The sequence below is a fragment of the Typopeltis vanoorti genome, chromosome 7, assembly GCF_054136105.1.
Source record: "Typopeltis vanoorti isolate ZY-2024b chromosome 7, IOZ_Tvanoo_1.0, whole genome shotgun sequence".
NCBI classification, from domain to species: domain Eukaryota; kingdom Metazoa; phylum Arthropoda; class Arachnida; order Uropygi; family Thelyphonidae; genus Typopeltis; species Typopeltis vanoorti.
Genome location: NC_143555.1, coordinates 25,760,574 through 25,782,618, shown reverse-complemented (window position 1 = coordinate 25,782,618; position 22,045 = coordinate 25,760,574). Strand labels below are relative to the sequence as shown.

Sequence of the window (22,045 nt, the reverse complement as noted above, 5' to 3'; positions counted from 1 at the left end):
CAGCTCTCAGATGTGAACTGTAGACTAAAATACAGAAATATTATTGAAAAGAAAATGAAAGAGTTTGAGAACAGGAATCAAACCTTGGAGATTTAGTGGCAAACTCTGAAGAAAACATTGATTGATTCTGCCAGAGAGGCATGTGGTGAGGTTGTGTGCAAGGATAAAAAAATCAGAACTCCCTGGTGGACACAGGAAGTTAAAGAGGCAGTGAAGGAAAAGAAGAAAGCATATCAAAAGTTCCTGGCAAATAAGTCAGCTTTTACTCTTACAGAATACAGAGACAAATGTAAGAAAGCTAAACAGTGTGTAAAACTAGCTAAACAAAAGTCATGGGAGGACTTTGGCAAGAATATAGAAAATAAATATCAAGAAGGTGGCAAAATATTCTGGAGGTTGTTGAAGAAGCTTAGGAATGGAGGAAAGAGTGCTGTAAAAGGAATTAGAGATGATAAAGGTGAAATGAAAACAGGAGAAAAAGATATCCTTGAAGTATGGAGTAATTACTTTGAAAAACTGCTAAATGAAACAAGCAGTGATGACAGCACAGTGATAAAAAACACTGACCAGGCATGCAGTCAGGAATACATATCCATACTTGAAGTAGAAAAAGCCATCAAAGGCTTGAAATGTGGAAAGGCAGCAGGAGTAGATGATATTCGACCAGAAATGCTGAAGTATGGTGGTATAAGAGTCTTACAGTGGCTGCACTGCATAGTTCAGAAAGCCTGGACAGAGGGACGAATTCCCGATGATTGGAGTAGAGCTCTCATAGTACCCATATATAAAAAGGGAAATAAAACTGAATGTGAGAATTACAGAGGTATTTCCCTACTGAGTGTTCCTGGCAAGATCTATGCAAGTATACTTGAGAAATGGTTGAGAAGAATTGTGGAAGAAAAGCTTGGTGAAGAACAAGCTGGATTCAGGCCAAATAGAGGCTGTCAGGATCAGATCTTCACTTTACGACAAATAGTCGAGAAAGCATGGGAATATAAGAAAGATCTGTATTTAAGTTTTGTCGATTTGGAAAAGGCATATGACAAGGTGCCAAGAGAGAAGCTATTCAATATGCTGCAGTTATATGGTGTCAATGGGACATTATATCAAGCAATACTTAGTCTTTATTTGAGTTGTGAGTCAGCAGTTAGAATTGAAGGAAGTACAGGAAGATGGTTTAATATTAAATCTGGTGTGAGACAAGGATGTACATTATCCCCTCTGTTATTTATTATCTATATGGATCACATTATGAAGGAATGTGGTATTAAACCTGATATCAAAATTGGAGATGTTAATGTCAGCTCTTTGCTTTATGCGGATGATGTTATACTTCTAAATAAATCCGCTACAAGTCTGCAAGATTCTCTGACTAAATTGAATAGCTGTTGTAATAGATATGGTATGAAGGTCAGCAATAAAAAGACAAAGACAATGAAAATAGGCAGAATCATTGAAAATGTCAACTGTGTTGTGAATGGAGAACCTGTGGAACAAGTAAAACATTTCAGCTACTTAGGCACAATTTTTACTGAAGATGGTAAACTAAATATAGAAATAGACAACAGAATCAGCAAAGCTGGTATCGTGGGAAGTCAATTGAATAAATTCATATGGAATAAGAAAGAAATTAGCCGGAACACTAAATTAGCTGTATACAAGACTGTGTTCAAACCAATTTTAACTTATGGATCTGAGAGCTGGGTCAGAAGTAAAACACTTGACCAAAGACTAGAGACCGTAGATATGAGAGTCCTGAGAAAGATTAGAGGCGTGAACAGATGGCATCAATGGCAATATCATATTAAAAATGAGGATATTAGGAAAGAACTCGACATTGTCAGCATCCAGGAATGCGTTAGCAGAGCTAATCTCAGATGGTATGGTCACTTAAATAGAATGGGAGAGGAAAGATTAGCAAAACAAGTGTTCTCTGCCAGGTTGGCAGGAAAACGACCCAGAGGAAGACCAAGATATAGGTGGATTGATAAGGTACAAAGTGCCTTAGACGATAGAAATATAAGATCTGATAATGTTGGAGTCTTGACAAGTAACAGACTGATTTGGAGGAAAATTGTAGATAGGAAGTTAGTAATGATGTAATTTTTTCATGTAGTACTGTCATATCCTGTACACCCCTTGAGGGTACATGGCAGGAATTTGATGATGATGATGATGAATATTATATTGAATACATGAAACCTTCAAAAATCTGGTTAGACACAACATAGTATTGATACAAAACATGGTATCCAGTGGAATGAAGCTCATCTTCTCCGTAGAAACAGGTTTAAATATGAATCAGAACGATTGTGTGTGTCTCTCTCCCGAAAGTTTGGGAGATTCTTATTTTATGTAATCATCAAAAATAGTTTTTATTAATATTATTCATTAATATTAATTTCTAGCATGCAACTTGTTTCACCGCACTGATGATGTACTGTTATTTTCAGTACAAGATATCTGTACTTTCATTTCATTAAAGTTAGTTACTGTGTGATCATGTAATTTATTGTTTATAGTCATTTCACAGGTACCTTTAAAGATTAAACCATCTTCCTGTATTTCCTTCAATTTTAACTGCTGACTGACAACTTAAAAATAGACTATCTATTGTCCTGTATAATATTCCATTCACACCATATAATTGTAATGTTTTTGAAAGTTTTTCTCTGTGCGCCTTGTTGTATGCCTTTGCCAGATCTACAAAATGTAGGTACAGATCCTTGTCACATTCTCATTATTTTCTCAACTGTTTGTCTTAAAGTGAAAATCTGATCTTGACAACCTCTATTTGGCCTGAACCCGGCTTGTTCTTCTCCAAGTTTCTCTTCGATGGAATGATGTGGAAGACGTGCATCAGCAGGTTAGTACAATGAGTGCAAGTCAAGTAATTATTATGTGGGAACTTCAACTTCAGAGACATAGATTGGAAGGAGGAAAGATAACATGGCAGAAAGGAAATGGGATTTATACACTGACAGAGAGAATTGATTGAAGCAGAATGTGACAGGTACTCAGGCTATGAGAGTGTTGGATCTTGTTATAGGATCAAAACACCTGTCCACAACATTGCATTCAGATTCTGCAATATTCTGCAATTGGAGATATCTAAGTATCTTCACTTGGATGATAAACCCTTGCAAAATGATCACTCAGTGTCTCCACAATTTCCTCTGATTGGGAAAAGTGATCATGTTGTCTTGACTTGGTAGGTAGTGAAACCTGTGGAAATTCCAGTTAAGAAGGGAATTATGTGGAACAGCAAGGCAGCTGATAATGATACACTTAGGTGGTAGTTTGAAGCAATATGATGGCATAAAGTCTGTAAGGGAGAGATGTTCACATTACTTGGGGAATGGTCAGCAGGTATCTCGAGTTAGCAGTATCATACTGTATACCCAAGACAGGAGGGTAAATTGAGTAGGAGTTAGAATGAATTAGTAGTATCATTAAGCATGAGCTGCAAATGAAATAAATGCTGTGGAGGGTATATAAGGAGGAAAGGTGATTAGCATGGTAAGGAAGGCAAAATCAGATTATGAGGAGAAATTAGCCAAGCAGGCAAAAGAAATCCCAAAGCGCTTTTTCATTATGTGGTAAGTAGGAGGATGAATGACTATGGGAGGATGACTTTAATGAGTTCAGATGGTAGAGAGGTAACGGAGGCAGACGAAATTGTTGAGCTACTGAGTGATCATTTTTGCAAGGATATATCATCCAAGTGAAGATATTATTATAACACAGGTGACAAGTGACAGATGTGAGAAAAGAAGTTGAAGAATTGGAGGTACTTAGAGTATTGCAGAATCTGAATATGCAAATACAGCTGTGGGATTGGATGGGATATTGACTTGAGTTTTACAAATGTGCAGGGGAACTGGCAGTGCCTCAGACTAGGCTGTTTAAATTTAACTCTCAGCTCTGGTAAGGTCCCAAGAGAGTGAAAGTAGGGCAAAATAATTCCTATGCATAAAGGAGCATCTAAGTCTGTGGCAGCAAGTCACTGCTGGCCTGGTTAGCCAAGTGGTTAGCATGTCCACTCTCCAGCAAAAAGGCTGTGGGTTTGAATCCCATTGTGTGCATGGATGTTTGTGATTGTCTGTGAAAATACTAGTGGTGTTGGACTGTAGACGGCATTGGTGTAGATGATGATGGTAGTTGTGGTTCACTGTAGTTGATGGATTGAGTGGTGGAGACAGAGAGTTGTAGAGTAGGTGTCTCCTTTGATGAGTCTGTGGACTCCCTGGAGGTGTCACGTAATAATAATAAATTATAGACCAATTACTATCTCGGCAATCATGGTAAATGTACTGAAAAAGTAGGTCAAAAAGAGAATTCAGGAATGGGTAGATTAGAGTTATGTGGACAAATATCAGAGGGGAACTGGACAATGCGACTTATTTGTGCTTATGGTCCCAGAAGATTTTACCAATGAGAAAATGGATGAATTTTTTGAGACATTAGCTGGCTCAATGAAAAAGGAAAAGTTGGTCCTTGTTGGAGATTTAAACACCAGAGTAGGAAATATTTTGAGACAATTTGGAGAAAAGCACAAAGATAGGTAAACACCTGCTGGATTTCTGTTCAGTCCATGAATTTGTTATTACTGACACCATGTCCAACATAAAAATATGCACAAATTCACATCGAGTGAAGATGCAAGAAATCAGAAAAGTCTCATTCACTATGTTATAGCTGACAACAGTATTTTCTGACAGGTTAAGGACAAGAGTATACAGAGGATTTGAAATAGGAAGTGATCACTATTTAGTTTTCACCAGGATGAAACTGAATTTCACATTGAAAAGAAGAGTGTGTAAGAAAGTTTTAAAATGAATCATGTTTGAGCAGCTTTCAGAGGTGAACTGTAGACCGAAATGCACAAACATCTTTGTAGAAAAAATGAAAGAATTTGAAAACACGAACCAAACTTTGGGGATTTAGTGGCAAATCCTGAATAAAACATTGATTGATTTAGCCAGAGAGGCATGTGTGAGATTGACTGTAGGATAGAAAAATCAGAACTCCATGGTTGGGACTGTGGAAGTTAAAGACACAGTGAAGGAAAAAAAGGAGAAAGCATATCAAAAGTTTCTGACAAGTAAGTCAGCTGTGCTCTTAGAGAATACAAAAAAAAAATGTAAGCAAGCATACCACTGTGTAAAACTCAGTAAGATTTATGCAAACATACTTGAGAAACAACTAAGAAAAATTGGAGAAGGGAAGCTTGGTGAAGATCAAGCTGGATTCTGTGTAAATAGAGGCTGTCAGGATCAGATTTTTACTTTAAGATAAATATTTGAGATATTTTGGGCATATAACAAGGTGACAGGAGGAAAACTCTTCAGAGTGCTACAGTTATATGGCATAAATGGGGCATTATATCAAGCAATGCACAGTCTCTGAGCTGTAAGTCAGTAGTTACAGTTGAATGATGTACAGGAAGACTGAGGTAAAATCAGGTATGCGACAAGGGTGCACATTATTCATTGTGTTATTCATTATCAATATGGATCACATTTTGAAGGAAAGTGGTATTAAATCTGATATGCTAATTGGATATGTTAATCTTAGCTCTTTACTTTATGCAGATGATGTTATACTTTTGAATAAATCTAGTACAGGTCTGCAAGATCTCCTGACTAAATTGAATAACTATTGTAATTAATTTGCTATGAAAATCGGCCATAAAAAGACAGACAATGAAAATACCAATTGTATCCTGAATGCGAACCTAAGAAGTAAAACATTTCAGCTGTAAATAGCCAAAATGTTTTACTGGCAGTGAAGATAGTAAATTAAATCTGGAAATAGACAATTTCCAGGTTAAATTAGTAAAACAGAATTAGTAAACCTTTTGTGGTATAAGTCAGTTGAAAAAGTTTATATGGAATATGAAAGAAATTAGTCAAAACACTAAATTGGCTGTATATAAGATGGTGTTTAAACCAGTTTTAACTTATGGATCTGAGAGCTGAATTAGAAATAAAATTCTTGATCAAAGACTGGAGACCTCTGATATGAGAGTTCTGAGAATGGTTAGTGGAGTGAATAGATGGCATCAATGGCAGTATCACATTAAAAATGAGGATATTAGGAAATGACTTGCCATTCTTTGCATTCAGGAATGTGTTGGTAGAGCTAATCTCATTTGGTAAGTGACCATACCACTTAAACAGAATGGGAAAGGAAAGATTCGGAAACTAAGTGTTCTTTGTCAGGTTGGCAAGAAAATGAACCAGAGGAAGATGCCAATGGATTGATACGGCAATGAAATGGTCACTTTCACAAGCATTATTATTCTTGTGAAAATTTAAAACAAAAAGTGGCTTAAAAGACAGAAATATAAGATCTGATAATATTGGAATCTTGAAGATCAGTTTAATTTGGAGGGGAATTATTTACCATTAGTAATGGTGTATGTAACTTTTTTTTCATGTAGTACTATCATAATTATCTACCCCTCCTTCCCCCTCCAAGGGTACATATCAGGAATTTAATGATAGTGGGATTTAAAAGATGAATTTTTTTTTTTACAGATAGCAAAACAAATGAGGGAATTTAATGATAGTGGAATTATCAGGAATTTAATGATAGTGGGATTTAAAAGATGAATTTTTTTTTTTTACAGATAGCAAAACAGATGAGGATGAGGAAGTAATCCGCTGCATTTGTAATATATATAAAGATGAAGGTTTGATGATACAGTGTGAGAAATGCTTTGTAAGTAGAGTTTTATATATTTAAAATTTTTTGTTTTAAATTTTCACAAGAATAATAATGCTTGTGAAAGTGACCATTTCATTAATATATACAACTGTTTAATGGTCAATTACGTGGCATCCAACTTAGTTTTATATACCTCAGATTTTCTAAGAAGGGGCTGAGGTCCTCATTTGTTCATAGTGGTTAACACCATATCAACTTGAAAAGATTTTTATCATTACTGCTAACATAATAGTGAACAAAGTTTTGTTTGTTTATGTGTACAAATAAAATAGAGAGCCTCCGTAGCTCAGTCGGTATAGATGAAGCCCTTTGGTTGGAAAGACCTGGGTTTGATTCATGTCGTTGACATGAGGATCCTTTTTCTGGTCTCTTTTGAGTAAAGGTGAGTTAGCCGGTCTCATATGGAGGTAGAGGGTTTTTTTCACCAGGTAACTTTTTTTTTTTTGTTTTGTTTTGTTTTTTTTTGCCTCTCAGAACATGCACATGGGTCTACAGTCATAAAATACATACATAATCCCTCATTAGGAGGGCTGAACCCATCCTAAGGTGATGGTGGGAAAGATTTACTATTATTAAAGTACTCTGGAATAGAGATAGATGTTGGAAGTTTTTCCACATGGTTATACCATAAATTAAAGATGCCAAGAAATTATATTCTTGGTTTAATCCTTTATCCAAGTGTAAGCAAGCAAATTTTGCTCCTGAAATGATTTTAGGACCCCAATAAAGGTTAAAACTGGTCTGGGTAGTGACTCTTCCCATAATGCATAGCATTATACATGTCCATAGGGATATGTGCTTTGCATTATGGGATACTAAGGCAAATGATGTGAAGTCATTAGATTCTATATACAAGTTGCTCAGTTCTGAAATTACTTCAGGTGCAAACTTTGTTTGCTTACACTTGGATGAAGGATTAAACCAAGAATATAATTTCTTGGCATCTTTAATTTATAGATTTCTATTGTATTTAGAAAGCTCCAACATGGTGTTGCTTTTGTAGACAGTGAATAGACCATTTTATCTTGTGGGGGCATATTTCTCTGTTTATTAAAAACTTTCTCACCAGCTAAATAATTCAAATCTAGGTAGAAAGCATACTAATTTGGCTATAATGCCAATAGGAGAGTTTGTCTCTAAGGCTTTGTCTTAAATTTAAAACACGTTGCTACCAAAGTAGTCAACCATTGAATAACTTCCCCTCACCAAATCACAACTGTGAGTAATACTCTCAGAGAATAATGACCACAGTGAGACAGCATTATTCATAGTTTTGAGTAATGCCTTGAGGTCACTACCATCTTCTCTCTTTCATTGGTCATAGAAAGACAGCTGCAGTAAGCTCTTCAACATCTTTCAAAATATCTGCATGCAAAAATGGGTTAGTATTTTCACAGCAGAAGACTGTTTTGTTTGCATTTTTCTTGCTGATCTGGTTATCATTCTTATCTGTAGCCCAGAGTAAATAAGCATTGCTCCCTGTTGCACCAGAAGCCAAGTTTTTTGTGTTCTTGTTTGATAAGAAACTCAATTCCCTTGCTCAAAGTCTGTTATGAGATAAGTGCATTAAAGCAATGGTGCTGAACTGATGTTCTTTGCTTTGAGTTTACAGAGCACTATTAGATCAAAACTTAATTATGGATCCCAAGTCTATGTTTCTGTTAGAGACTGAGAGCGTAATGGCTAAACTATTCACTATCAAGCCAGAATTGGAAATGGAGCATTTTTGAAACTTGTGATGCCTGGTCTGTACTCTAAGGCAATTGGAACTATCTTTGTCGATTTGACGGCAACAACTGCCTCCTGGGGTATGCTGAGAAAATAAAATTCTTGCCAGATCCTCTCATTTGACCAACTATATTCTGGCCACAGTGTCAGAATCAGTACAACACTCATCACACCCTAGGACCCTTTAGTTTGCAAATGAAAGTTCTGTGAGAAGCTATAGACATTGAAAGGGTTGACAACATTGTGTAGATGAAAGTAAATGCATTACCAGCTTGTAGTTTTCCTCTGTGCATGGTACACAGATCTTTCACCCCTCCTGTTTACAGCAGCGTTCTCAAGCTCATAGAAATGAATATTTTGATTTTGTGCCTGTTTGTACTGATGGTTATGTTAAAATCTGTGAAACAAACATCAAGTCTGAACATGGTCACTTCATATATAAGTTGCAACAGATGTGCATAGGTTTAAAATAATGATTACAGGGTAGATATCCATCAAAATTATTGATGCGGAAGAAGTATATAAACTGTGCAAATGATTTTTACTTCGGTTTACCTAGTATTTCTTCATAGTTGAACTGGCAACACACTTCTCATAGAAATCTTGCTTAAGCCAGATTTCTCTGGAAGAAGACAAATTTACTAATGAACCTAGAGTTGTGTTATCATATTCTCGTGACCCAATTCAGTCTTTTATCTGTTGATCCTGAGCAGAGTTGAATGATCTTCTCAGCAGGGTGAATCTTTCTAGATTGCAACTGAGATCTTTTAGCTTGACTTCCAGGTTGTACCCTCTGGGGGGGAGGACAAGGAATGAAGACCATTACATTTCAACAACTTCGGTAAAATTTAGCATTTTGTTCTCAGAGTGCGAGCATTAATTTTGCATGCGTTTACTAACTAATGGAAATGCTGATAAAAATTTATAGCCGCACCATGGCTTAATTTTTTAGACTATTGTGCCATACTTCAGAAATAAGTATCCCTCTATTCTGGCATCATAAAATTTATATGATGGAATCTTGTCTTGATGTAACTTTGTATTTGGGATACTTCAATCACAATGAATGGAACTTTTTAGTGACTTCACAGTGATAGTACTTTTAATGTATAATCAACTGCATTCTAGAAATGTTGCTGCTTTATATATGACTGGGACAGCAGAGTTGAAAAATTGCTCTGCAGAACATTCATATCTGCTGGATATCAAAACATGTTGGCTTAAATGCTACAGCCATAATTCTGATTGACCCAGCTGCTATTATGTGGTTAAAAATGGTTTGGCAGAATTCCAAAAAAAAAAAAAAAAAAAACTTTAAAATAATAAAATAAAATGTCTCATTTGCTTTCTGCATTCATCCTAACCTGGGTGCTTCTGGCAGTGGCAAAAGATATATGAAGCTTTGTTACCCTGGCATGTGAACCTCCATTATGATTTTTGTTATTCCTTAAAGAAAACATTGATGTCAGGTATAAAGAAAAGTGTTTTGAAATTGAAGTAAATTCACATGTTTATGTGACCTACATTTCCAATAAAATTTTATGTAATTGTATTGATGTGGGGTTTAAATTCAGGAAATTAAAATAGATAAACTCATCTAGTTATGCTTAAGGGCAAAACAAAAATTTTCTATTTATTTGTTAATACAATTTTTACCCTATCATAAAGAAAAGAAAAAAAGAAAGAAAGAAAATCCTTTACTCCTTCTTCAATTGTTCAGTTTTATTGTATCACCACTATAACATTTCTTCTGATTCCTTATGCAGATACAGATGCAGTTATCTAATTAGTATAAGTGGATAATTGGCATTTAGAATCAATTATGCAGTTAGCATAACATTCATTATTTTTATTGAGTAAAAAGAATGCATGTAAAAACCATCACATTTTCTTGAAATGAAGTATCAGATTCTGTCAAGTTACTTGTAACAAGATTCTAAGAATTTTTTAACTGTGTTTGTTCACTAAAAAAAAAAATGAGTGGAATACTCTGTGCACTGGATATACAAGGGTAGTCTGAAAAGTTCTCAGCCTAACAATGAAAAAAACGAATTTATAATTTCAAAATTATCTTTATTTTACAACATAATCTCCCTTAAGGCTAATACATTTATTCCAGCAATGTTCCAGTGCCATTATCACGTCTCCGTAGTGGTTCTCAGTAAGATCTGCAAAATACCCCTCTACAGCTGCAATCACCTCTTGATCTGAAGAAAAACGCTGACCTACGAGGAAGAGTTTTTGTTTTGGGAAGAGATAGAAGTCAGAGGAGCCAAATCTTGGGAATAGGGTGGATGTTCCAACAATTCATAGTGCAGATCCCTTGATTTTCCCATTGCTAAAACACCTTTGTGAACAGGCATGTCCTGATGAAAGATGATTTTTTTCTTCTGCAAACCGGGTCTTTTCTCACAATTTTTTCATCTAGTCTGGTTAAAAGATTGTAATAATATTCCTCGGTTATTGTTTTACCCTTTTCAAGATAATTGATAAACAAAATGCCTTTAGCATCCCAAAACACAAATGACTTGACCTTTCCTGCTGATGGAACTGACCTTGTCTTCTTTGGTGCTGAACAACCTGCTTCTGTCCACTGTTTTGACTACTGTTTGGATTCTGCTGTGTAATGGTGAATCCAAGTCTCATCCATAGTAATAAATCGATGCACAAAATCTGTTTTATTCTTATTAAAACGCTCCAAGCTCTATTCAGAGATTTTCATGGAAGTGCTTTTTTGATCTGCTGTGAGCGAGTGCGCAAAGTGTGCACTCGCTCACAGTGGTGCGCTCACTCTCACAAGAGTGTGCACATCTTGCGCAAAGCTTTTTCATTTGCAATTCTTCATTCAAAATATATCCTGCTAAATATATTTTGAAATGCCTATAGTCTCAGCAATTTCACGCACTTTGACTGACTCGCCGGTCATTCAGTATCATGTTGTGCACTTGATCAATGATTGCTCGGTGTTGTTACACTTTTTGGACATCCTTAACGTGGATCATCTTCAAAGCTGGTACAGCTGGGTTTAAGGCAGCCTATTTCTTAATTGTCAAAAACTAAGGAGAAGTGTGCCCATAAACTTTTATGAACTTCGAACGAATTTCTTTTGGCGTTAAACTGTCTTTTAGAAAGAATTTTATAATCAGGTGATATATCCATTTTTATCAATTTTATCCATTTCAAGGGATACAGGCAACACTTTTGCTTTAGACAGCTATATAATACAAAATACTTGATAGAATGACTTGCAATTTCGCACGGATGCTTATGACAGATGTACCAACTTATATAAAAAAAAAAATTGTGCCAATAGTGTTGCCATCTATGGCATATGGTCGAGGCTGAGAAATTTTCAGACCCTCCTAATATAAATTAAGTTAAGCTTAGCTGTCTTGTTGGTTTATTTTAACTACTATTCTTTTTTGACGTGACATTTTTGTTTCTGTTGTTGTTTTTTTAATGGAATTCCAATTTTATGTTTCATAAATATTTTTTGAATGATATGTTACAGATATTTCATCTCTCTTGAAACACTTCCAGATGCATTCATAGAATATCCTAATTTTTTTTCATTTTTAAGCATGAATCTTTTGTTTCAGTTAAGAAACAGTTCCTCAGTACCTTTGGTTGTGTAGATATGTATTTTTCATCTGTGCACTTTTAAAATTTAAGATCAATATAATTAATTATTCTTTCAGATTATTCTGTGATGCCAAATAAAAAACTTCGAAAATGTCATAAACAACTAACACTTTCATGGAACTAGATTTGAAATTCTTGTGTTGCAGTGTTTTTTGCTTGGGAGGGATTGGATGTGTATATTATCTCCATGTGGAGATAATATACACGTCCAATCCAAAATCCAAAGATGTAATATTCTTAATGAATGTTGCAAAAAAACCATAATTGGTGATATAAATCTAGTTTGCCATTCATGTGGAGTTCAGAACATGATGATGCAGAATATTAATTAAACAATATCAGAAAGAGATATCACTGTATGTGTATTTTGAAAGCCTTCTGCTTCTGCTGTCTCCTTTTTATTTATTTAATAGTGAAAAATGTGATCATGCAGCCATCTAGTTATTCTGGGAACAGGCTCCCATTTTTAAAAACTGTAATTAATGAATTAGTTGATTCATAGTGTCTTGAGACTATATGGATATGCCTTCTGCATTGTAAGATACACTGTGTGTTTGACAGAGGTGTGGCAATGTCACACCTCTGTCACAAAGTGTGTCACTTTGCCCAAATGTGACACTATAGCATATCAGTGCCACATCAGGCACTGAGATTTTGCATCCTCTTGCAGGGCAGGATTAAACATACACATAAAAAGCTGGTTATTAATACAAATCATACAAATCTCAATGTGCATAGATTGCTAAAATCTCTACACAGTAAAATGTATTATCATTTGCCCAACACCCACACACAATTCTTTGCCCATTTACAGTGCTACTGTGCTGCAGCTTTTCCACCTTTCATAGATGAAATTATCAAAATAAATTTAAGATATATGGGGAAAATGCTGGAAAAATTCATGACACGTTGGGGAGGAAAAAGACGTCAGTAAAATAATTGATTCTAAAATTTTATACCAAATTTCTCATTGCTAAATATGAATTCATTGAAATACGAGAGTTGTTTCAAAAGTTTGGTAAAATTCCAATATACGGCGACAATTTCATTCATTCATGCCAGTGTCAGCACATATCATCTTTTTCATGACCCCTGGCAAAAATTTAGCCACGTGCGACGTGTAGTTCTCGTTTGGCAAACATTTAAAATGACCGTGTTCACAATTTTCATAAAAATAAAGAAAAATTAGTTTCATTTAGTGATAAAACATTTTTATTTGAATCAATGGACGGTCATGGAGACCGTCTACTAGTTAGACTAGTCCGATGCAGTTCATGGGGACTCTGCATCAGCATAAAAGACTATTTATTTTTGGATAAATGAGTTTAAACGTGGTCGTAAGTCCATTGAAGATGAAACGTGCTCTGGACACCTGACTGAAGTCACTACGGAGGAAATGATTGACAAAATCCATGGTATCGTTTTGGAAGCCTGTCGAATGAAAGTGCATGAGATTGTTGAGATTGTAGGCATCTCACCTGAATGGCTGTATAATATCCTGCACGAAAAGTTGCACATGAAAAAGCTGTGTGCGTGATGGGTGCTGTGATTGTTGACTGTGGATTAAAAAGCACAATTCAATGCAGTGTTTGGCAATGTTTAATCGCAATTCGTAGGATTTTTTGTGTCGATATGTGACTGTAGATGAAACTTGGATCCACCACTACATACCTGAGTCCAAGCAGCAGTTAAAACAGTGGACAATGCCTGATGAAAGAGCACTGTAAAAAGTGAAGACCATTTTTCAGCTGTTAAGGTGTTGGCCACATTTTTTTGGGGGGGGGGGGATTCCCAAGGAATTAACGTGATAGACTGTTTGGAAAATGATAAGACAATAACAGGAGTCTATTATGCATCATTGTTGGACCGTTTAAAAGAAGAACTGAAGAAAAAAAAAAACGGCCAAGATTGGCACACCAAAAAAAGTGCTCTTTCATCAAGACAATGCACCGTCCCACACATTGGCAGTCTCGATGGCAAAATTGCACGAATTGAAATTTGAATTGGTTCTATATCCACTGTATTCTTCGGACTTTGCGCCATGTGACTTTTTTGTGTTCCCAAACTTAAAAATTTGGCTTCGTGGGAAAAAATTTTCTTTGAATAAGGATGTCATCAAGGCTGTCAATGACTATTTTGCAGAATTTGACAAATCCTAATTTTTAAATAGGATAAAAAATTTGGAAACTCGTTGGACCAAATGTATAGACCTCGATGGAGACTATGTTGAGAAATAAAGGTGATTTTTTCCAAAAAAATGTATTTAACTTATTTTTTTACCAGACTTTTCAAACAATCCTCATATGATTTGGCAGTTATAATTGAAGGTAGCACCAAAGATGGTTTATATGGAATCAAGTGTGACACAGGGATACACATTATCTCAAGTATTATTCATCATCTATATAGGCTACATAATGAAGGAAAGTGGCATTAAGCTTTATAGCTAAATTGGGGATATAAAATGTAATAAATTTTGTATGAAGATCAATAATATAAAGACCCAGACTATGAAAAGAAACAAGGGATACTGAAAACATCACCTGTATCCAGGGTGTCAAACCTATAGAACAGGTAAAATATTTCAGCTATTTAGGCACAATTTTTAGGGAATTATAACTGATTTATAAAAGGTGCTGTAGCAGGTAGTCAGGTGAATAAATGTATATGGAATTAAATTAGTTAAAACATTAAACTAGCTTTGTACGACCGCGCGGTTAGCCTAGTGGCTTTGCGCTTCGCAACCATATGCCTGGGGAAGGAGTGTCCCAGGTTTGATTCCCGTTGTAGACGTGAGGAATTTGAGGATCTTCCTCAGGCATAGCCAAGTTAGCTGGTCTTGGGCGCAGTCAGTAGGGTTTTTTCTGCCAGTTTATCTGACATTTTTCATCCCGCAAACAGGCAAACCGGCCCCATGAACATACGCCTCTACAGTCAAAAATATATCCCCCCCCCAGCGGCAGACCAGGCGACGGGTCGGTTGGGAGTAGTACTATCAAGAAGTCGCATCTAAAAAGTAACACGCAGACCCTGCATGGGAAGCGGGAATAATGCGTAGTAGAAGAAGAAGATTAAACTACCTTTGTACAAGACAGCAATCAAACCAGTTTTAACTTATTGATCTGAAAGCTGGATTAGAAATGAAACACTTATCAAAGACAGAAGACCACAAATATGAGAATTCTGACTAAAATTTCGAGTGTGAATAGATTGCATTAGTGGCAGAACCATGATAAAAATTGAAGATATTATGAAGGAGCTTAACTTTGTTAGCATTCAAAAATGTGTAAGAGAAGCTAATCTTAGTGATATGGTCATTTAATACGTTCGCTGCCACGCTACTTTGGTAGTTTGTTCCCGTACGCCAAGTAATTTTACTTCTTCAAGGTCAGTACAGTAATCTTGTTGCCGGCGGTAATTGACATGTGTATACTCATAGTTGGCTTGTGCAGAGCATATTCCATCTATGAGTATACACAGTTTTGCTGCTAGCTCCACAAGCCAAGCATTTTAACTTCTTCAAGGTCAGTATGGGTAACCTTGTTGCCGGCGGTAAGCGTCATATGAGTATACTCATAGCTGGCTTGTGTGGCTCATATACCAGCTACGAGTATACTCATAGTTGGCAGCGAACATGTTAAACAGAATGGCAGCGAACATGTTAAACTGTTTTACACACACAAATGCTATCTAATAAAGCTATTTGAGTGTATTTAAGTATATTTCGTTATATGGCACATAATTTAACGCAGAGGTTGTTAAAGAAACCAGCAATACATAGTATAGTGCTTTATACCTTGTTTGGACATTATGTCGTTAGAGGGCGCTGTTATCGAACTGTATAACATAAAATCTGCTGATATGGAAGTTGGTTATGGTAGAAACTTTTCATATAGCTCTTTCATGATATTTTCGGAATTTGTAACATAATCCGGAATTTGATGATTCTTCATATCTTTTGGTCTCTTCATGCTAATCAGATTTCATTGTATTTCTTGATTTACAATACACTTATCCTCCTTTGTTGTTTCTTTTCTTTTCATTTTAAGTTGTTAAAGTGATGCATATTATTTATAAGAAAATATGTTCAACATTTGTTGCATTACTAGGTATGGCAGCACTGTGACTGTGTAAAAGTTGATGGAAATGTTGAGAATTATGCATGTGAGCAGTGCAATCCACGAGAACTCTCAAAGGTAAGTGGAATTATACTGTTCTGATGTTTAAGGAATCAGAAAGTGCTATGCATTTTAATATTATGAAGAAAGCTAATGAACTTCATCTTAAAATTTTCGTTATCACTTTTTTTTTTTTTTTTTTGGTTATATCTTTTACTATAAACACCATGTAAAAAAAAAGGATATTAAAACTGTAACTAAGCTATAACTATCTTAAAAACTTAAATATGTTAAATTTATAATTATTTATTTGCTTATTTTTTATGTGGCTCCCATCCACAAATAGTTTTTAAATTAACCTATAGCACATTAGTACCATGGGTGTATAAAAGATTTTTTTTTTTTTGTATTATATATTAATTTTTCATCTGGTTTGGAAACCCTGCTCTAGAACCAAACATTGAACTTCACCAAACCAATTCAGGCCTTGAGTAAACAGAGTGGTGATCTCACATTGGCTGATGAAATTTATTTCCCATCTAAAGGCACTCACAACATCTATACTCATGGCAGGATCAAGCTCACAGTGCATTGATTGGTGAGCAGATATCCCAACCAGGCTGACAATTTATTTTTATTAAATAAAATTTTATTTATTAAATTTGTTGGGCAGTTGCATTGCACAGCATGTCTGTACTGTTTTAGTCTCTGCTTCAGCAAGGACAGTCCTGGATGGGCCCTATTCAGGATCATTCAGCTAATGGGCTTGCACACAGGAGTCAGTACTGTTATGGTAGGTCTCCTTTTCCCATGTTCCCAGAATAGAGTCGAAAGCTTGCTGTGGTGTTGGTGCAGCATCCATGGAAAACCCTGACATTCCACTTTTGACCACATTTATTGTTTTTTAGATGGTGAGCATTCATGTATGTCTCCATGGTATATGGATATTTTTGGATCTGACCAAAAACCCATTGATCATGAATCCTTCATTGTTACATTTTTATGAGCTATTGTGAGGCAACTGCCAAATGCAGATACATTATCTGATAACAGAAATAAGAAACAGAATATGTCTGTTGCACATAATTATGCCATTCTTTTTCATTGTCTGTGAAAAAGGAGAAAGTCCAATAGGGAAAATAACATCCACCTTTATTTAAAAGGAGTTTATATAGATTGGCAGGATATCTGAAAAATATTATTATTAGACACCTCCAGGGAGTCCAAAGACTCATCGAGGGTGAGTGTGCCAACAGCATCGAACGATTGACCTCCTTCCAACTACTAACCACGCTCAAACTTGCTTAATTTTTTGCTGAGCCATCAGTGATATTATTGTAGAAGTATTATATCATATCTTTTTTCTAGATAAGTGATATTGGAATAAGATCACCTTGATGATCAAGATGAAGGAATATGTTTCAGAGCTTAAAGATCAAAGTGTGACAGATATGAGCTGTATCCTAGAACCAGACTGCCATGTAAGCATGGCAGTCTGGTTCCAACTAAAATTCTAACACATGCAAAAGCAGGATATCTGATATGTATATCTGGATCCCTGATCCATCAAGACACTTTATATGTCAAATATGGGGATGTCCAAACTACCTGTCATGGTTCAATCCTAGTGTAGCAGTAAAGAGGATGATAATGAATCTTACTCTGCAAAAGAAACTAAGTGCATCAACTCTACCTACTGTTGAGCATGCCAGGTTAAGGATGAAAATAGATAACAAAATAAAAATGTAAGGTGAGAAGGAACATCTGATACCATCTGTATTGTAGAGAGGAAGGAAGCAGTTAAGAAAACATCAAAAGGGGCTCAGTACCATATGTTGATACCACCATCCAATAAATTCAACATTCCTGAACTATATGATTATGGATGCTTCTTTTCAGCACATTAATCCAAGCTATTATGGTTTTACTCCCGAAACAACTCCTAAAATAATCATGCTAAGTGAGAATTCACTTTTCAAAAAAAGCATGGCAAGAGTACTACAAAAAAAAACTTCCAGATACTTTCACCAAAAAAAAGGATTATTCTCTTCCATGTGTCAGATTATCCCTTTCTTAAAGAAGAGATGTACAGTGGCTATTAATACTTATAAAACTCAAATGACAAACAAAACAAAAGCTAGTCAAAGATAAGCCCTCATCCTTTCAGAAATTGATATCTACAAAGGCTAAGGAATGGGGAATTATTAAGTATGAACTGTTGTTAATTCTGCCAAAATATCAGTGCTATTAAGCTCCTTCTGCATAAAGTTTTCTACAAATGGCTTGAAAACAGCCATTCATTTAGAGGGAAACTAAAAAGAGCATTGTTACTCTCTCATTCCAGTACACCATCATCAAATTCCTGACATGTATACCCTCAAGGTGGGGGGGGTGTATATAGGATATGATAGTACTACACGAAACATTTACATCATTATTAACCTCCTATCTATCTATCTATCTATCTACAATTTTCCTTGAAATCAGTTTGTTACCTGTCAAGACTCTAACATTGTGAGATCTTGTATTTCTATCTTCTAAGGCACTTTTACCATATCAGTTCACTTATATCTTGGTCTTCCTTGTTTCAATACTAAAAAGAGCATTATTACTCTCTCATCCTGGTACACTGAGGTCTCATTACATCCATTATAAGATGATAAAACTTCTTCCATTATGTTCTCTGGATCTCCTTCCCTTACTATACAACAGAAACACTTACAGAGGATTTCTGGATTCTTGGCATAACTCTATTGTGACTGCCATCCCAAAACCAAGAACGAATCCAACACAAGGAAACAGTTATAGACCTATTGCTCTGACCAGCTGTCTTTGTATGATACTGGTGAAAATGGTGAAGGACAGGCTTCTCTAGTATTTAGAAATCAATGAACTTCTTTCCTACATGGAAATGTGGCTTTCAAGAAATCGCAGCATTGGACTGTTTGGTCTGTTTAGAAACATGTCTAAGAGTTGCTTTCCTGAAAGAAGAAGATCTGGTTTCACTCTTCTTTGACATGGAAAAAGCCTTTGTCACATCCTCAAGATAGGGCGTATTAAAAGATCTCTTTAATCTTCATCTCAGGGACACTTTCTGTCCAGCTAAGTCTTCAAAGTCCAAGTGGAAAGCACATTTCCTTGGCCATATCATCACAAAGAGGGTGCTCTTAAGGGCTCTGTCTTAAATATGACACTCTTTACTATGAAAGTTAATCCATTCACTAAACAGCTTCCTCCACAATAGGCAGTGCTCTGTTGTCGATGACTTTGAGACTCCCACATCATGAGGATAATTGAAAGACTACTTTGAAAAGCAGTCAGTCATGTCTCTTTATGGATTGTTAGTAGTGAGTTGAGGTTTTCAGCAGAAGAAAATATTCGTGTACACTTCTGCTGGAAACATATTCTTCTCCCAGATCCTGATTTAAGATTGGGACAAAGTATTATTTCAGTAGAACAAGAGGTCAGGTTCTTGGGCTGCATCTTTGACAGAAAACTTACATTCCTTATACACATTTGTCACCTTAGGTAAAAGTGCAAACGAGCATTGAGCATCCTTTACTCCCTATCCTCTACAGAGATAACTTTCCTTCCATATCACCCATTCAGTCCTCTTGTTAAAGCAAACCAACTTGCTCTGTCACATGGAAGGAAAGTTATCTCTTTACTAAGTGCTAAAAATAAAGTTTGTTCCAAAACATCCAACACGGGCTGATATTTTTTCTATACATTGCCTGGTATTACACACAGCGGACTGCCATGTATCCCTTAGGTGTGGAAATATTGACAATGTTACCAGCACCAAACATTACCAACATATTTCAATGGTGGATTTGCACTTCATCTTGCAACCATTCGCCATGTCAACTATAAAAATCTCATAGTCTGTCATCTGTCTACCTGCAGTTATTTATTGTACAGTGCAGCCTGCTCTGAATTCTTGCCTATCTATACTGATATCCCAAGGTGTTCTCTGTTGGTTATGCTGCTGTGTTTCCTGCCTTTATTATATCCAGCCAAATCCCACTTGATTGGAATTTGACTGGATACTTGCCGTGCAGCTTCCACTTCTGCACATTAAAAGAAACTTCTATGAAAAACGTATGATTTATACAGATTCTGTGAGAACTTAACAGCTTATCTCCTCTTTGTATTATTCACATCCAGTGATTTGTGAGGTTTTAGAACAAAATGTACAGCTTTAATTTTGATGTTTCGTTATGTTGGATTCCCACCTACATTGGAATTAAAAGAAATGAGACTGCAGATGCAGCTGTTTGTTCAGTTAATTTGAACTTGCAGTCGTCATGACAGGAAGCACTGACAGACAAATTGCATGAGATCATCATCATCATCAAATTCCTGACATAAACCCTCAAAGGGTATACAGGATATTATGATATTACTACATGAAGAACTTATATCATTACTGACTTCCTATCAACAATTTTCCTCCAAATCAGTCTGCAGTTTGTCAAGACTCCAACATTATCAGATCTTATATTTCTGTCTTCTAAGGTGCTTTTTACTGTATCAATTTACCCATATCTTGATCTTCATCTGGGTCTTTTTCTGGCTAACCTGGTAGAGAACACTTGTTTTGCTAATCTTCCCTCTCCCATTCTGTTTAAGTGACTATACCACTGAAGATTATCTCTTCTTATACATCTTGGATGCAAAAATGTTAAGTTCTTTCTTAATATCCTAATTTTTAATATAATATTTCCATTGATGTCATCTTTTCACACCCTAATCTTTCTCAGGGCTCTCATATCTGTGGTCTCTAGTCTTTGTTTTATTTCTAACCCAGCTCTCAGTTCCATAAGTTAAAATTGGTTCGAACACTGTCTTGTAGGGGGTGCTTAAGGGTCAAAGCTGTATAACTGAGAGGAGACCTCCGCATCGCCTTTAAAGGAATGCGGAGAACCAACCAGAGCTTCTGACCTAATGTCCAATCGTCACCTTCTCGTGGTGCACCCTGTTGGGTATCTACCTGGATACTGAACGAACGAGGATGGGCTGGCAATTTTGGATTTAGCTGACCAAATTGTAATTCTTATCGGCTTAAACCAAATTACAAAATGATGGTACGACATGAGAAAATTTCATGCCAGCTGGGGCGTCGTCCGGTTAAACAAGGCCCCCATTGTTTTCACCAGGGAACTAGGGTGAAATGCGAAAAGTCAGCTACTGGAACAAATCTGAAAAAACACCCCAATTCAACATAACCAGAGTTAAAGATCGGTACTATCAACATAAGAAGCCTGAATGGCAAAGAAATGGAGCTAGCTGAGGAATTAGATAAGTACCAGATCGACATAATAGGAGTGACTGAAACAAAAAAGACAAAAACTGGTGAGATCTTTCTGAGCAGTAAATACAAAATGTTATATTCAGCCAATGACAATCAAGGAAAAGAAGGATTAGCCATTGTATTCTACACTAAATACGAGGCTAATCTTCTTGAATGGAAGGCAGTCTCAAGTAGAGTGATGTGGGCAAATATCAGAATAGGGAACTGGACAATGAGACTCATTTGTGCCTATGGTCCCACAGAAGGTTCTCTTAAGGTAGAAGTGGAGAAATTTTTTAATGCTTTAGAGAAAGCACCTGACACAATGAAAAAGGAAAAGTTGGTCCTTGTTGGGGATCTAAATAGCAGAGTAGGAAATGATTGTCAGACATACAAGAATATATTGGGAAAATTTGGAGAAAAGAGCAAAGCTAATAATAATGACAAATATCTGTTGGATTTCTGCTCAGGATATGGACTGGTTATTACTAATACCATGTTCCAACATAAAAATGTGCACAAATTCACATGG

The 22,045-nt window shown here is 36.0% G+C and overlaps 1 protein-coding gene across 1 annotated transcript in view; it reads left to right on the top strand.

The window, feature by feature from the left end:
• Window positions 1-22,045, top strand: part of ash1 (histone-lysine N-methyltransferase ash1) — a 585,771-nt gene that overhangs the window by 398,888 nt on the left and 164,838 nt on the right. Inside the window, exons 19-20 of the mRNA XM_090395574.1 lie at window positions 6,635-6,726; window positions 16,212-16,298. Coding sequence (XP_090251700.1) covers window positions 6,635-6,726; window positions 16,212-16,298 — 179 coding nt within the window. The remainder of the gene's footprint in view (window positions 1-6,634; window positions 6,727-16,211; window positions 16,299-22,045) is intronic.